General features: G+C 39.0%; 1 protein-coding gene across 7 annotated transcripts in view; it reads left to right on the forward strand.

Moving 5' to 3' along the window:
- The window catches only part of MYO9A (myosin IXA), a 282,825-nt gene extending 267,040 nt beyond the window's left edge, over positions 1-15,785 (forward strand). For all 7 annotated transcript variants that reach the window (XM_042941515.1, XM_042941514.1, XM_042941518.1 and 4 more), the window contains 3 exons: positions 7,337-7,539; positions 9,327-9,469; positions 10,138-15,785. In XM_042941515.1, coding sequence (XP_042797449.1) covers positions 7,337-7,539; positions 9,327-9,469; positions 10,138-10,601 — 810 coding nt within the window. In that variant the 3' untranslated portion in view covers positions 10,602-15,785. The remainder of the gene's footprint in view (positions 1-7,336; positions 7,540-9,326; positions 9,470-10,137) is intronic.
- Positions 15,786-17,869: the final 2,084 nt, after the last annotated feature.

Genomic DNA, 17,869 nt, shown 5'->3' on the forward strand with positions numbered 1-17,869 from the left:
CCGAAATTGGCCATTTGGACAATGCAAACTGTTGCAGCCACTCTGGAAAACAGTATGGAGTTTCCTCAAAAAGTTAAAAATACATAATACATTACAAATACAAATACAAATACATAAAAATACCATACATTCAAGTAATTGCACTACAAGGTATTTACCCAAAGAATACCAAAAAATACAGATTCGAAGGGGTACATGCACCCCAATGTTTATAGCAGCATTATCAATAATAGTCTAATTATGGAAAAAGCCCATGTGTCCATCAATTGATGAATGGATAAAGGTGTGGTACACACACACACACACACACACACACACACACACACTGGAATACTACTCAGCCATCAAAAAGAATGAAATCTTGCCATTTGCAATGACTTGGATGGAACTAGAGTGTATTATGCTAAGCAAAATAAGTCAGGCAGAGAAAGACAATTACCATATGATTTCACTCATATGTGGAATTTAGAAGACAAAACAGATGAACATATGGGAGGGGGAAAAAGATAAGCAAACCATAAGAGACTCTTAATGTAGAGAACAAACTGAGGGTTGATGGAGGAAGGTGGGTGGAGGATAGGCTAGATGGGTGATGTGTGTTAAGGAGGGCACTTGTTATGACGAGCACTGGGTGTTATGTAAGTGATGAATCACTGAATTCTATTCCTGAAACCAATACTACGCTATATTTAACTAACTAGAATTTAAATAAAAATTTGGAGAAAAAATAAAGTTTTGTTTGTAGAGATTTTACACATCTTTAGTTTGAATTAATACTAGAATTTTAATATTTTTAATACAGTTTAAATGTTTAAAATATTTATGTTTTTTGCTCATTACATACAGTTGATTTTGGTATTTTTCACCTTGTATCCAGCAGCCTTGCTGAACTCACTTATTCTAATAATTTTTCTGTGCATTTCTTTAGATTTTCTACCTCTACAATCAGGTTGTTCATGAGTCATGATAGTTTCATTTGTTCTTTTATAGTCATTATGCCTTTTATTTCTTTCTCTTACATCAGCTAGAACCTCCAGTACAGTGGTGGTAAGGATCCTTCTTGGCATGTTCCCCAACTCACTGGGAAAGCTTTTAATAGAACTTTTGTAGTTTGTTTTTGAGATTCAGTACGTTCCCTTTTATTCTTGGTTTTCTAAGAGTTGTTACTATGATTTAATGCTGAATTTTATGAATTGCCATTACTATATGTAGTTTGGTGTTCATGAGACTTTTCTATTTTACTGACATGTATACACACATACAGTGGATTTCTAATGTTAAAACTATCATGTTTGCTAGTAAAATCATCTGGGCCCAGAGTTTTCTCTCTGGAAAGGTTTTAATTTTTGGATTAAATTTGTAAGATTATCCACATTTTTGGGGTGCTTGGGTGGTTCAGTCAGTTAAGCATTCAACTTCAGCTCAGGTCATGATCTCACAGTTCGTGAGTTGGAGCCCTGTATCCAGCTTTGTGCTGACAGCTCAGAGCCTGGAACCTGCTTCAAATTCTTTGTCTCACTGTCTTTCTGACCCTTCCACACTCACACCCTGTCTCTCTCTCTCTCTCTCTCTCTCTCAAAAATAATAAATAAATATTTTAAAAATGAAAAAAAAGATTATCCACATTTTAAAATATTTTCTTTAATGGTATTAATTACTTGGGTTTTAGTAGAAATTTCTCCACTCCTTATAAAATTTCAGATTTACTGACATAAAGTTGTTTATAGTAGCCTCCTAACCTTTTCATATCCTTTTCACTACTACATATTTATAGTAGTGCCCCCTGTTTCATTCCTGCCTTTGGTTATTGTAAATTCTTAATTTTTCTTTCTCAGTGTTGCCAGGTTTCTGATTTTTCAAAAAGTTACATTTGGGCTTTGTTTTTCTCTATTCTGATGTTCATTTACTCTTATCTTTATTTCCTTTTTTTCTCCTTGGGTTTGTTTTTTTGTTCTTTATCTAGCTTCCTGAAATTGATGCTTATTACCTCATTAATTTTTAGCCTTTCTTCTTTTCTAATGTATGCATGTAAGGCTATAACTTTAAGGTAGACAGTGTTAAACTGTATCTCATGTATTTTGATATTGTTATTTAGTTCAAAATAATTTCTAATTTCCTTTGTGATTTCTTCTTTGTTCATGGATATTTTAAAGTCTCTTTAAAGTTTCTTAATTTCTGAATATATAGGGACTTCTAGTTTTCTCTTTGTGATGACACTTTCAGGAAATTATTTTAAGTTACTTTAAAGAACTTGGAAATATATTGTCTTTGTATATGTACTTTAAAATAATGAGTATTCTGAAGTCGTTAGATACTGAATTCTTGTTTGTCTATTATATCACTTAACGTTTATCAAGTTGTTCCTTTCTTTAGCTTTATTGGTTTGTGTGTACACATTTGTTTTTTCTGTGCTGATTATAGCTTGGTCTGTTTCTTTGAGAATTTCTGTCAGTATTTTACTTTAAATTTTTGGAAGCCATTTCTTAGGTACTTCCAAATTTGGAAATCTTCTGTCTTCATAATTTGAAATTTTGTCATTGTGAAATACCCCTCTTCATCACAGGTAACACTTCTTACCTTAAAGTTTACTTTGTGTAGAATTTATATAGTTACACCAGTTTTCTTTTGATTAGACATGATACGTCTTTTATTCCCATATTTTTACTTTCAGACTTTCTAAATTCATTTGCCTTATAAACTTCATATACTTGGCTTTTCTTTACTAAGACAATCTGACAGTCTTCAGATCTTAACTAGTACATTTAATCTGCTTACACTTAATGTAATCACTGATATATTGGGATTTAAATCTTATTTTATTTTGTGCTTTTTATTTTTCCTGCCTGATATATGTCCCTTTTCTTTATCGCCTTTTTTGTTTTTTTGTGTTTTTTTGCCCTTTTCTTCTTATTACTTTTTATCCCATTTTTTTCTTTTGTTAGTTTCAAGTTTTATACTCTTTTTTTTCAGTAGTTAACATAAAGATGACCACATAAATATATGACTATCAATTAAGTCTGTTAATTTGTGCTTTTATTTTTTTCTCAGATAATGCAAGGACTTTAATGTGCTTCAGCTATTTTATGGTATAGTTGCTAATGTTGTTTTTAATTTTCTATATACTTTAAATCCAACACGTTATTTTTATGTTTTATGCAGTCAGTATTCATTTTAACTTGCTCATATCTTTACTCTTTTACTGTTTTCCTTGCTCTTCATTTATCCCCCGACTTCTCTTCATTTTTTATATGCCCTTTAGTGCAGTTGTGCTGGGGACAGATTCTCTGTCTTAAGTCAGTCTGAAAATGTGTTTATTTCAACTTTGTTCTTGAAGGTGGTTTTGCTATCTGTAGAATTCTAGGTTGGCAGTGTCTTTTTCCTTTCATCACTTAAAAATACCATCTATTGTGTTTGCCTCCCATTATTTCTGTTGAAAAGTAACCTTTGAATCCAGTAGTTTCTTCTTTGTTGCATATGTGTATATATTTTTCATTTCATAATTCAATTTAAAAGTTTTTTGAGTATAGTTGACACATAATGTTACGTTAGTTTCAGGCATACAACATAGTAATTCAACAATTATATGTTGTGTTATGCTATGCTCACCACGAGTGTAGCCACCATGTCTCATCATGCAGTGCTGTTACAATATCACTGACCAGATTCCCTATGCTGTACTTTCCGTCCCTGTGACTTACAATTCCAAAGCTGGAAGCCTGTATCTCCTGCTTCCTCTGACCCATCGTACCCATCCTCCCACTCCCTTCCCCTCTATCAACCACCAGTTTGTTCTCTGTATTTATAGCTCTGATTCTGCTTTTTGTTTATTCATTTGTTTTGTATTTTAGATTCCATATATAAGTGAAACCATGGTTTTGCCTTTCTCTGACTTTTTCACTTAGCATGATACCCACTAGAGCCATCCATGTTGTCACAAACGGCAAGATCTCATCCTTTTTTATGGCTGAGCAGTAGTCCACATATGCGCGCGCGCGCACATACACACACACACACACACACACACACACACACAACATACCACATCTTCTTTATCCGTTTATCAGTCGATGGACACTTGGACTGCTTACATAATTTGGCTATTGTAAATTAATGCTGCAATAAACACAAGGATGTATATATCTTTTCAGATTAGTGTTTTCATTTTCTTTGGGTGAATGAATACCCAGTAGTGGAATTACTGGATCATATGGAATTTCTACTTTAAAATTTTTGAGGAACCTCCATACTGTTTTCCAAAGTGGCTGTACCAATTTACATTCTCACTCACCATCAGTGTAAAAAGGTTCTTTTTTTCTCCATATCCTCACCATCATTTGTTATTTTTTGTCTTTAAGATGCAAGATGATATTTCATTATGGTTTTGATTTGTATTTCCCTGATGATGAATAATGTTGAGCATCTTTTCACGTGCCTGTAGGCTGTCTGCCTGCTTTGGAAAAATGTCCATTCAGGTCCTCTGCCCATTTTTAAATTGGATTATTTCGTTTTTCTGGTTTTGAGTTGTATAAGTTCTTTATATATTTTGGATATTATCCCCTTATTGGATATATTATTTGAAAATATCTTCTCACATTCAGGTTGACTTTGTGTTTTGTTGCTGCTTTTCTTCACTGTGGAAAGGTTTTTTATTTTGATGTAGTCCTAGTATTTAGTTTTGTTTTTGTTTCCCTTGCCTAGGAGACATAACTAGAAAAACGTTGCTATGGTCAGTGTCAAAGAAATTACCGTGTATGTTCTCTTCTAGCAGTTTTATGGTTTCAGTTCTCACATTTAGGTCTTTAATCCATTTCGAGTTTATTTTGGTGTGCTAGAAAGTGTTCCAGTTTTTTCTCTTGCATGTAACTGTCCAGTTTTCCCAGCGCCATTTGTTGAAGAGATTCCCTGTTGTGTATTCTTGCCTCCTTTATTGTATTAATTGACCTTATAAATGTGGATTTGTTTCTGGGCTCTCTGTTCTGTTCCATTGATTTATGCGTCTGTTTTTGTGCCAGTACCATGTTCTTGATTACTACAGCTTTGTAGTATGTCTTGAAATCTAGAATTGTGATACTTACAGCTTTGTTCTTCTTTCTCAAGATTGCTTTGGCTCTTTGGGATCCTTTATGATTCCACATAAATGTTAGTATTTGTTTTAGTTCTGTGAAAAATGCTGTTGGTATTTTAATAAAGATTACATGGAATCTGTAGATTGCTTTGGGTAGTATGGACATTAAATATTAAATTTTCCTATTCATGAGCATGGGGTATATTTTCCCATTTGTTTGTGTCCTCTTCAGTTTCTTTCATCAGTGTTGCATAGTTTTTGGAGTACAGGTCTTTCACCTCTTTGGTTAAATTTATTCCTAGGTACTTTTTTCTTTTTGGTGCAATTGTGGATGGAATTCACAATGGTTCTTAGCTATTCTGTTTATGTATGGACTTATTTTTATTTATCTTTCTTAGAGGTTGAAAGCTTTCTTTCAGGTTGATAGGTTGATATCTTTAATGATTGGTTTTGAAAATGTTCTGCCATTATCTCTTTAGTGTTCTACAGGATCCTTTTCCTCTTCTGGTATTCTTTTATATATATATATATATATATATATTTATATATATATATATATATATATATATATATATATATATATATATATAGCGTTTGTTTAGCGTTCTCTGCTTGATTCTTTATATTTTCTTCTGACATAATTAACTTCCAGTCTACTATTTTAGCGATGTCTTTCTGTCTCCTTCAGCATGGTTATTTTAAGTCTGTCTGATAGCGACAGTATCTGGAGTCATTGAGGGTTTCTGGGTTCTGTTGTTTTCACTTACATTGTCTTGTCTCCTTTTGTGCTTGGTTACCTTTGATTATGTGTCATACATAGTATTTGAAAAACTATTTATAAAAATATTTTGAAGCCTGAGGTGATATTACTTTCTTCCAAGGTGTTTCTGTTTTTTCTCTCAGGTTCTAGGGTACTAGCAATCTGGGATTACTTTAATCCAGTTTTAGGAATTACAATTTTCTGGACCATTCAAATGACTGGAAGCTAGGCTACAATGTCCACAAAGACTGTTATTTCAGTTAACTCATTTAGGTTGCAAACATTGGGGATCCCAGCATCAGGCATGGAAGTTTTACCAGGCAGCAGTCCATACTCTTACGTGGGTCTGAACTCCAGTTTTTATTCTCTACCCCAGGGGTTGGCAAACTTTTTCTATAAAGGACCAGAGAGTAAATAATTTAGGCTTTGTGGACCATACAGTCTTTTGATGCAACAATCAATGCTGCCATTGTTTTTGAGAAAAGCCACAACGTGTGAATTAATGAGCGTGAATGTATTTCAATAAAGCTTTATTTACAAAATCAGGCACAAGGCCAGATTTGGCCCAGGGCCATAGTTTGTTAACCCCTGCTATAGTCTGTCAAAAGCTCTGCTCAGATTCTCAGCCACCTCTTCTTAAATTTAGGTTAGCCCTGAATGCTGATCTAGCCTCTCTTTGGTCTGCTGTGTTAAATAGCTCTCTAATGCCTTCAAGAATATTTTGGGTTTTTTATGTTTTGCCCAGTTGCTGTCAGCAGGAGGTTTAATCTGAAATACCTAGTCTGTGGTATTATCAGAAGCTAAAGTCATATACAAAGTTAACCAATTTAACAGCAATGAGATTTTTTTTTCCTCTTTGATCTCAGGAAGGAAATTTCTTGAGGTGTTCTCAGAGAATCTCTCTCACTGACATCCTTTGATATATAAATGACTTTTTCTTTAATGAAACTGACTTTTCAAGACATGTTTCTGTAGTCTTCCTAGAGTGATTGTGTATTCCAAGGTTAAATTTATAGAGCACTGTTGTCCATCAGAACTTTTCTGTGATGATGGAAATGTTCTATATCTTGCACTGTTCAATATGGTAGCTACTAGCCACCTGTGGCTATTGAGCACTTGAAATGTGTCTAGTGCAAATACCAAACTCCAATTTTACTTTACTTTTATTTAATTTTAACTAATTTAATTTTAAATAGCCATGTGTGGGTGGGTACTTAGTTTGGAGTGGATAAAGCTTAGATTAAATGAAGAATCTACTCTCAGTGCAAAATGTGTTCTTACAGTCTCACCCACCAAAGTGTCCATTTTCTAGTGCTTTTGCAAGAAATACTTAACCTAAATATATTCAATGGTCAGTAGTATCTCTCTAAATATCTTAGGGCTTGCAGAATGTTTCCATGTATTCCTACCATTCACCTGGTGTGATGGAAGTACACTTGCTATCCTCAACAGGCCACATAAAACCAATGCAGTCACTCAATTTAGTTTCTAACACATGTTTTTCTTTGCAGGGAAAGGGGCGACTTCGCCGAGGAAACTATCCAAGTCCATCCTCTCCTGTGGTAGTTCGGTTGCCCTCTATGTCTGATGTGCCAGAAGAGACCTTGACTAGTGAAACAGCTGTGGAGACTGACATCACAGAACAACAGCAAGCAGCTATGCAGCAGGAGGAGAGGGTACTGACTGAGCAGATTGAGAACTTACAGAAAGAGAAGTGAGTTTTCAGGAGGAAAGGGAGTGACCAGTTATTACCTGTTTTCCTTTCCTTCATTCTGTGCTTTCTTGATTTTTCCTTCCTTACTAAATATCTCCTATGTGTGAAGCACTGTATCAGGTGATACAGGGCATGCAGACATGTTACCTGGACTCGGGTAACAGCGTGAGAGTTGTCATTGTATTGACGGAAGCTCCATGAGCAGGGAGACCTGGAGATGCTGAACTGACACACTGCAACACGGTGTGTCAGTCTTAGCCAAGATTCCTCACAGGTCTAAGACCAGCCTCACTGACTAAATTGGTCTTTAAAAGGAGGAATGAGGATTCCTGGGTTAAGGCAGAGGCCCTTTCAAGAATGGGTATTACCCAGAACTCCCTAAAGGAAGGTTATTTTCTGAAGATCAGTGTAGCCATGGGGCCAACAATTAGATGGTCAGGATAAGGCAGCAGCTCTAGTGGGCGCTGGGATACTATGTAGGGAAATTGGTTGCAATTTAGGAGAGAGACAAATAGTCAACTCTGTGCCCTCCGCCATCCCTGGAGAAAGGGTAGGTAACAATAATACTATATTTGGGGGGATAATGTGGACAAGCTGTGGCTCTTTTTGAAGGTACTGTGTACTGGTTCTGGTTGAAAACGAAGACTCTTAAGCTTTAAGGGCATTTTTGTTCCTCAGTCTCACGATCCCAGGTCTGAGAGTTTGATGCATTAGGGAATATGGGAGTCTGTTGAAGTACTTTTTGCCTATCAGGACTGATTCTAGAATTTAGGCAAGCTAAAAAAGCAGCTGGGGCTCAGATATGCAGAACATGATAAGGCAGAAGTAGTATACATTGACCAGGGGCTGGTATTGGAGGTACTGAAGGATGAGTAGTTCAAGCTTGGTAGAGTGGAAGCAAAGCTAAGAAGGCCCTGAAGGAGAAGACACTTGATGTAAAAGGGAATAAGAATTGGAAGGATAAGGAGGTTGTGGGCTGATGTATTTCCAGGTGTAAGATCTGCCCATTGGAGAAAGTTGCCCACATAATGTGGAGGAAAGGTGGTTAGAAGTAGCAGACATAGAGGAACTTTTGTCTTAGAGGACTGAAGTGAGCTTTTACGAAGACGTTAATTGACACAGATCTGAGTGACATCAAGCAGTACTGAGAAAGCAAGATTAGGAGCCATGTACCAAAGACGTGAGAGAACAAGGGGGCTGAGAGGCAGGTGGGTGACTGATGAAGAGGAGCAGAGAATGCTGTGAGTGGGAGCAGCATAAGCTGCAAAGAACAGAAAAGATCAGTCAGCATTTGACTTCATCAGAGGCCTCTCTGTGTTTAAGGTGAGGATATCATCTATAGTGTAGTTAGTGCCTGTTTCATGGGAAATAGTTTAAGAGCTGGAAGGAATCTTAAGAGTTTATCTCATTAAATCTCTTTGTTTTGTGGATGAGGAAGCTGAGGTCCAGAGAGAGGAAAGTACACTCCTGCTGCATTATGTATGAGTTTAGAGTGAGTTTAGAACCCTGATCTGATTATCAGTCCCAAGTTCATTTTACCAAAATATCTTATAGCTGCAGCATCTTTTCCTACCTCACTCTTTGCTCTATTATAGGTCCCAGACTTTGCTGTTTTTAACCTTCATCATTACTGTGGCTTCCAGGTCTCCATCGCCACTTTGGTTGAGAACAGTAGGAAATGTGACTGTTTTTGTTACTTAAATTTCTTGCATCATAGGTCTTTTTTCCTGTTGTCTTCTTTCCACTTCTTATCAAATGCTAGTGGATTTCTTGATTATATCTTACAGGGAGGAGCTAACATTTGAGATGCTTGTATTGGAACCCCGTGCCTCTGATGATGAAACCCTGGAGTCTGAGGCCTCCATTGGGACTGCCGATAGCTCAGAAAATTTGAATATTGAGTCTGAAGGTGCCATCTCTGAGAAATCAGGTAAATGAACATACTAGACCAAAGTCTCCAGATTTTTTTTGTGAAGGAGGAGTAAGGATTCCCAAGCTAATAAGACAAAATTCCTTTCAAGAATGCCTAACCTTATGTGAGAAGGTGACAAAATCCTAAGGAGTTAAATATGTACTGATCTTTGTGAAACTTCCATTATATACTGTTCATTAGACCAAGCCTTTAATGCAATGCAGCTTTTTGTCAATTTAATGTTTTCTCCTCGATCTACCACAGAGAAAAACCCATAGTAACAACACATGTCGTCTTACCCATGATCCATGTTCCAGAGGTGGTTAGCAGGCATTGTGCCCTGCTGAGAGATGGGGTTATACCAAAGGAGGTATTTAACCACCTGGCATGTGTCAGGGAGACGAAGAATTACTACATACCCTGGCAGTTTTTTAAATGACAGTGACAGTTGTAGGCCTCTCCTAATGGCATAGTCGAACTCCAGACTTCTTGGGGTTGATTCTGAAATGACCTACATAGAAATGGATAGCTTCTCGAGTTATGACTGTGCACAAAGTAGGTCAGCTTGGACCCTTCAGACCTCAGCCCACCCAATTTCACATGGGAATGGTGAAACTGATTCATTATGGAATGATTTGCTTTAGAGAAAATTGTCATTTATAGCTTTGATCTCTTCTTTGAATTAGAGAGAAGCTTAGCCCTTAGCTCCCTGAAGGCAGCTGGCAAGTCTGAATCTTCAAGCAAGTTCCGAAAGCAGCTAAAAAAGCAGGAAGACTCTTTGGATTCGATGGACTCTTCAGTCTCTACTTTATGTTCGTCTAGCACTGCATCTTCTCATGGGACCAGAAAACGATTTCAGATTTATTCTAAATCTCCATTCTACCGAGCTGCCTCAGCTGGGGAGGTCCTGGGAATGGAAGGGCCACTGGGCCAGAGCAGATCCCTGGAAGACAGGCCTCAATTCATCAGCAGAGGAACCTTCAACCCTGAAAAGGGCAAACAAAAATTAAAGAATGTGAAAAACTCACCTCAGAAAACCAAAGAGACCCCAGAAGGGACAGTCTTGTCTGGCCGCAGGAAAACTGTGGACCCAGACTGCAGCTCCACCCAACAGCTAGCACTCTTTGGAAATAACGAGTTTATGGTCTGAACTGGCAGCTGTATGTCCCGTCATGGCTGCATAGTGGTAAACACACCTCCTCTTCGGGGCCTCTTCTCATCACCTTGTCCACAATAGTCCATCCTAATTGTGGTCCTGCCTCTTGCCCAAGCATACAACTGAGAACTTGTGTGCTAATTTCCTGGGCCTCCTGCAGAAGCAGAAAAGCCCCTTTGAAGCCTGCTGGGGATGGTGCCAGCTGTGCCTTGGCTGCTGTATTTGACTGGAGATTCCACCAAACAGAGCCATCAAGGGCCTGGGGATTTGGGCCAGTTGTGAGGTCTTTGTAGTTGCCTCTCCTCCGTCTTCTTTTCCTTCCCAGATGTGGGTGTTGAACTGGAGGGGACATGGTGGGCCTGAGGGACCCGCTGATTTCTGACATTGAAAGAAAACATATAAATCTTTCTTAACCATGAAAGCAAAAGCCTTTGGGTTTATTTTGGGATAGTTAGGAGCTGGAGCAGAATATAATTTTTTTCCAAGGATTTATAAACAAAAAGCCTAAGCCCTCTATTTTAAGATTTTTGAGAAACACTCCATGTTATATTTTGGGGAAAGTAAAAAAGTAATTGTTTCCATGAAGCCATCAGAGCATGCCTCAGACATCTGGTTACACAATGAAGAAGAGAGTACATGTTTTGTTTTTTGATGATGTTCAGTGTCATAATAATCAATGCTGGTTTCACTCCTGGTTAGTTCTTGCCAAACATATTGCATGGGCTAAAGTTTCAGTAGCCTACTTTTCTCATATTTCCTGGTGCTAGGATTAGGTTCCTCTGATTTTTTTTTAAAGTCTCATCAGAGACATGGTGACCCCTAAACATGAGGGTTTCATCCTAATCCACCCAGGCCTTTCTCTTCGTATAGATTAAATTGAAGATCACAAACGAACCTGTTCATTTGCTGGTGGATTTCCACCATAAACTCAGACAAATAATGTGACCATTTAATCACTTCTCCCAAAACATTTATACACAACACTGCATGAATAAGTGTTAACAGAAAGCTGCCAAAAAATAAAAAAGTTTTTAATATAACCATCTAACTATTATCTTCTTTTCCTCAGACCATCAGTATTAAATAGATGAAAGAAAAATCAAGGACTACTTGAAGCTATTTTTGTTAATATTCTGGTTACTGAAGTTTACTGTAAATATATATGTATAGTACGCATATTTCTTTTTAACTTTATGCTTCCCTCCTTCCCATGGAATTTCTTCCCACAGATTAGGGGCCATTGGATAGGGGTGAGAGCCACTATCCCTGGGTTGAGGGAAAAATCAAACCATCTTTTTCACCACTGGGTGTCTCCACACACCTGAGCTATAATAATAGTATTTTAAGCTTCTTAGCATTGTGGGATTAGAAATCTGTTTTTGCTATTTATAATATATGGAAAATGAAACATGATACTCTTTCTTGAGATAAGTATGTGAAAATGTTTATTTTTAAAGTTACTAAATGCATCTTGTCTAACTACCACATGCACTGTTCTGAAAAAGAGCCTTTACCATCTGTAACCTGAATTTTGGTTATTCTTTCTTTTCATACTTCTTCAATTTGAAGTTATGGAAATATTTAGACTTTTGTTAAGGCAGAGTCTCTCCTGTTACACAACACTGAACCTCATGTCACTGCCTCAGTGGTTATTGTCAAGCCCCAGAGGTCGGACTTGGAACATCATTCTGAGTGGCAGCTAAAGGTAGCAGGAGTCTTACCTCTCCCTGGTTTGGTTTCAGAAATGAGCTAGGGAAAGGAATCTTTTTAAATCTCCAGAATGATGATGGCTGTGAGTAAATGTTAGATTTTATATCCCGCAAACATCTGCCACCTTGTTTGTGCCGAGGAGTAATAAATTTAAAGCCTTTAAAAATCTGAATTTTGGAGAATCTCCTAGAGGAAAACCCAGCCCCTCAGCGTGGTCATGTCCAAGTGGGATTGCTGGAGCCTCAGGGCCCCTTGCCGGGCCACACAGGTCTGCTTCAGGATTCCGGGGAGAGGAGTGTCCTCCTGGGCATTCACAGCTACTCTCCACTTGCTCCAGAACATTGGTTAAATACTATACAAAAAAGATATTACCCTTGTCGGATAGTCCTTTGGCCCTGAGGAACAGCCTGGAGGACACATCTCAGCATATGTTCTCCCTTCTAAATCTTTGCGGATTTTGTTTGTTTGCAAAATAAGTTTTTGGCAGTTAAAAAAGAAACTACTCCTTGTAGGTAGGTCACTTTATAGGAACTAGGCAGTGGATGATAAGAGACTTTATAATTTTTCTCAGGGACCTGAAACCTGAATTTGGATAAAATTAAATAAAAAATACTTGTTTTTCAGTTGCTAGATTTGTGGATTTCTAGTTATTTAACAAACTGCCAGAATGGAGGATGGTGGGGAGGAGAGATCCACACAAATGTTAAGAATGGAGAGCAAGTGTGGGACCCTCCCTTTGAAGGAAAGAAAGCTTTTCTTCTCGTAGGATAACAGGTGTTGTTGGCCTGATAAAGAGTTGAAGCCATAATTCTTAAAAGCTGTCAGAACCAAGTGCTGTATCTTCTTCCATCTGATCTTAACTGGTCCTCTCCATGGTTCAAGTTGTCACCACAAAGCGACGCTGTATTACAGTCACTTTCAGTGAAGATGTTAACCCTTAATATGTGTCAAAGTCATGCTTCCTATTGCTTCTCCTTTGCTTTTCTCTGCTCTCAGATGCCACAAACAAAATCCCTGCGTGGCATCAGTGGGGCAGCCCCCCATCTGGAGCCCGTACTCCAGAATACAGAGAAATTCTGTTCATATCACACATTCCCAGCCCCAAACAAAGCCCAGATTTTCACTTCTCCCCATTAAAGCCAACATATCCTTTATCATGGAAAATGTAATAAAAGCAGAGAAGTATAATTTTAGGGTTAGGTTGTGTATCATTAAGTGAAGCAAATCTGTTCAACAGCAAGGATCAGGCAGGTGGCATGCTTAACGCACTCTGTACTTCCTGCCATTTTATTTACTTTGCCACTCTGGCCTTCTGGAAACACAAAGGGAGATAGAGAGTTCCCAGTATAGGCCTTGCACAGACAGGGACCTGAAGAAGGGATGGGATACCAGACCCCTACCTTCTCATGCTTTGGAAACCTGGTGCAGCTCTTACCCTGCTGGGAGGTTAGTGGAGACTTCCTGTGTTCCGTGACAGTAGGGTTGTTTTCACTGTCAAAGACCGAGGACGGGGGGCCTAGAAGAAAAGAGGAGCTCCGGCAAGGTTCTGCAGGCCCACTTCAGTGACCGTGGGCCATGATATTTTAACTGTAACTAACGAATGTGTACCTTTTATAAGCACTTTGGTGAACTAGAGAAGAAAGTATTCTCAGGATGTGTTCAAAGCTAAGAGGGTTTTTATTTTAAAATGAAACACAGTCCAGATGGCTTTCCTAATCCTCCTCTCTTCTCCCCTGTGGTGGGAGCTAGGCATGGGGCATGCGTCATTCTGTGTTGACAAATGTGTTATGTCTGTCCATATTTTGTGACAGTTCCCCAGCACTGTCCCCCAACAACACCATGCTAGCCTTGGTGGTAAAAGTCCCTGGTGTTTGAGGAAGTCCTCTGTTCTTCTGTGCCCCTAAAATATTTCTAACCACTTTTCTCTGGAACCACTCCCACATTTGATTTGGTGTTAAAGGAAACAGCAAGATGAAGAATGTGGAGATGGATCTATTTGGTCTTGTTGGTCTCTTGGCTAAAACTGTTTAAGGGGCCTATCACCTTGCTATCCATCTATATACTTAATGCCTGTTTATCAGCCCTCTTAGGTCATATAAAAGTTGCACCTTTTGAACCAAGTAATTGTATTTACTAGGGGAAAGGTGTGGATTACAGATTAGTATTATATTATTTTAATGGATTTAAAGTAATTTATAAGTATGCTGAGTGTAAATTTTTAAGACTATGTATTGTAAAAGGACATATCCTGTGAAATATATCATTTTACTGTTTAACAGAATAATTCTATAAAAAGAATGATTTATCTCACCCACGGAACTGATTACATTCCTGATGCAATCAACAGGCACTTTGTAATTTCCTTTTCGGTTGGTTTTTTGTTTTTTTTTTTTTTTTTTTTTTTTTTTTTTTTTTTGGAGGTGGGGGAGCAAGACATCATCTGTATGAAGTGCAGTTTGTGTCACTCAGAATATGCACTGTATAGCTACACAAAAGCAGCTTGATGAACAAATCACCCCGTGGCTCATTAAAGAACAAAGCTTCCAGAAGCAGCAATCCGTGTGGTTTGTTTTCTGACCATCCTGGCTCCCACCCTAACTCACTCCAGTCCCACTCCAATGGTTTTTGTTTAAGGAAAGGACTGAGCAGTTGGCAAAGTACAGAAACAGTAATTACTGGAACTCAGCTGAATTCAAGTGAAGGGTGAGATTCAAGCTGTTAGTTTTCTGTAATGGATGCTAGCTGCCAGCTGTTAAGACTTCCATTTAATCAGCTCAGAGCTAGGTGGACAGCCAAGACCGCAAGTCTACATTTAGGATCCTCACCAAAAAGACTGTGAAGAAGTAGCAATATCTGCTGTGGGCCCAGGAATTCAGGCCTAGGTTGTGCTTTTTGTTCTGGCTGTGATTTGGAGAAAGTTGTGAGCCCTTTCTGGGTGTCAGTTTTCTCATCTGTAAATGAGCTCCCTTCCTCGGGTTTACTTCTCTGTATAACTCCTGCTGACTCTCAGGTGTCCGTGTAAAGGGAAGTTTACTGGAAATTTACGCCTCCCCCTTGAACTGGGTTAGACGTCTTGTATTCTCAACAGAGCCCAGTATTTGTGCCATCAAAAATCTGTTTGATTAAGCTTCTCAAGGCAAGAAGTGTGCCTATCTTGCTGACTCTTAGATCCCCAGCACCTAACAAAAAGTGCCCTTGCTTAGATATTGGATGAGCAACGTGAAGGAGATTGGGGGTTCCCAAATGCCAAACCAGGTCGAAGGTGAAATAGAAAATTACTCAGTTTCTAGTTAGAATTCTGAGATCATCTTCCCATTTCTTTTTGCATTGTTTATATTTACATTTTTGCAATAAGTTTACATCAAAATGATAAGGATGGTGAATTGTTTCTTAAAATGTCTTTAGTTGGCCAAATAAAACCTAGAAATGCCATTAAAAAATTTTTTTTACTGTTTATTTCTGAGACAGAAAGAGCATGAGTGGGGGCAGGGGCAGAGAGAGAGGGAGACACAGAATCCAAAGCAGGCTCCAGGCTCTGAGCTGTCAGCACAGAGTCTAACGTGGGGCTCGAACTCACACACTGTGAGATCATGACCTGAGCTGAAGTCGGTCGCTGAACCAACTGAGCCACCCAGGCGCCCCAAGAAATGCCATTTTTAAGACATCCCCTGTGATAGCTGAATCTACAACAAACCTCCCAATTATGAAGAAAGCAGAAAGGTGTAAGGAGACAAGTTCTAAAGAGACCAGAGCCTTGTGTTTTTGTTTTTTGTTTTTTGGGTTTTTTTTTTTTTGTTTGTTTTTTTAATTGTTCTTCTATATTGGGTAGCAGTACAGTGTCTAAGAGCCAGGGACTTAACCATGAAACCAAATCAGACACATGTAATATCTGATTGTTGAGTCTGTGGGCATCTCGGATTCCTATCTGAGTATGTCTCCTCCCAGTTCTGGGTGGCCATTTATCCATTCATCCAACAAATATTTGCTGAGCACCCATAAACACTGTTCCAGGTATTTGGGGTAAATTGGTACAAACAAAACAAAGCTCCCTAACCCTGTGGAGCTTGAATTTTGGGGGAAAACAATGTCCACAAGATGGAGACTAGTCATCCACAACACCTGGATTCCACAATCAGGTTATATTTATTTATTTGAATGGTGCTTCTTGGCATCTTTGGGTCTTTCTCTGCCTTTCTTACCATGAAAGTCCCTTAAGGGTGCAGGAGGATGAGTGTCCCTCCAATCTGCAAACTGCAGTTGAAAAGAAAGGCCCAGATAGGCCCACAGAGACTACCTCCATGTGCTTCATAACCAAAGACATTTCTAGATTTGAGGGCAAAAAACCTTTCACAGTATCCTCTTCCCTAGCAACAGCCCTAAATGCAACGAAGGAGAGCTCTTTTCCATCCAAATTTCAGTGGGGCCAATTTACAGCAAAATGTTGAGTAAATCCTTGAGATCCACTAAGCTCTATATTGTATTAGGAAAACAAGAGCCACTCAGTGTATTTCAGGTGAGAAGGATTTAAAAAGGAATCAGGGTTAAGTTTAACAGTAAACATTGGAAGGACTGGGAAAACAAAGATCAGAGAAGCTCCTGCAGAAGGTAGAGAAAGCCAACACAGATCTCAGCCACAAGATCCAAAGTTAAGAGCTTGCCTCGAAGCTGCTGCAGTTCTAAGGAAGACTGCCTGAAATCTCCATCTTCCCACACAGCTGGCTGCAACTGCCTCCAGAGAATAATGGCTTCCTCCTTTACCTTCCTAGGCCCCTGTGAGTGCCTGCCTTTCATGAGCGAGCCTTAGGCAAAGGGATCCTGGGAAATGTAGTTCCTGGTGTCTCCGCAACCAAGACAAGACCTTAGAAGGGGGGGTGGTGTTGATGCCGGTTGCCAGCAGATAATTCAGTTTATGTAGCTCCTCTAATTCTCCATGACTTCCTCCTGGAGATCTCACTCTCTCCCAATATAGAATTGCTGTGCTCACACATCCCAGACACCAGCCTGTGAACTTCAACAGGCCACCTCCGCACTCCTTTATGTTCTCAGGGGCATGGCTGCAGGGTACATGTCCAGGGCGTATCTGGTCCTATTTCACCCTTGTGTCTTGTTACAGTGCCTTTGCTTGGACTTTCTGTTTGCAGGCCTTTTAAACCCTATGGTTAAAACTTTTGATAAGCAATTAGATAGTAAAATGACACTGTAGGCATTAAATGGCCTGCATAACTGAGGCATATCTGATGCTTTTAGAAGACCCAGAGTAGTTTGAGTGCTCAAGTGGGAAGGGCTTAAGCTGGGCAATATTTGCCATACTCTTTCCTCTCTGGGCACTGGCCTAGCTATTGTCATTTCCAGAGCAGAGTGTCCTGAACCACCTCCTTCCATCAAGGCAGGATATCTCTGCGAGCTAGACTTCATAACACAGGCCAAAGGGCAGGGAACCCCTAGGATTTCACATATTTCTCACATGACCTTTTCCTTCTTGACTCCAAGCATTTCTTCTGTGGGGACAGGAAATGCAACAGCGTTGTTCAGCGATTCCAGGAGTGGAGGGG

The sequence above is a fragment of the Panthera leo genome, chromosome B3 (genome assembly GCF_018350215.1).
Source record: "Panthera leo isolate Ple1 chromosome B3, P.leo_Ple1_pat1.1, whole genome shotgun sequence".
Lineage (NCBI taxonomy): Eukaryota > Metazoa > Chordata > Mammalia > Carnivora > Felidae > Panthera > Panthera leo.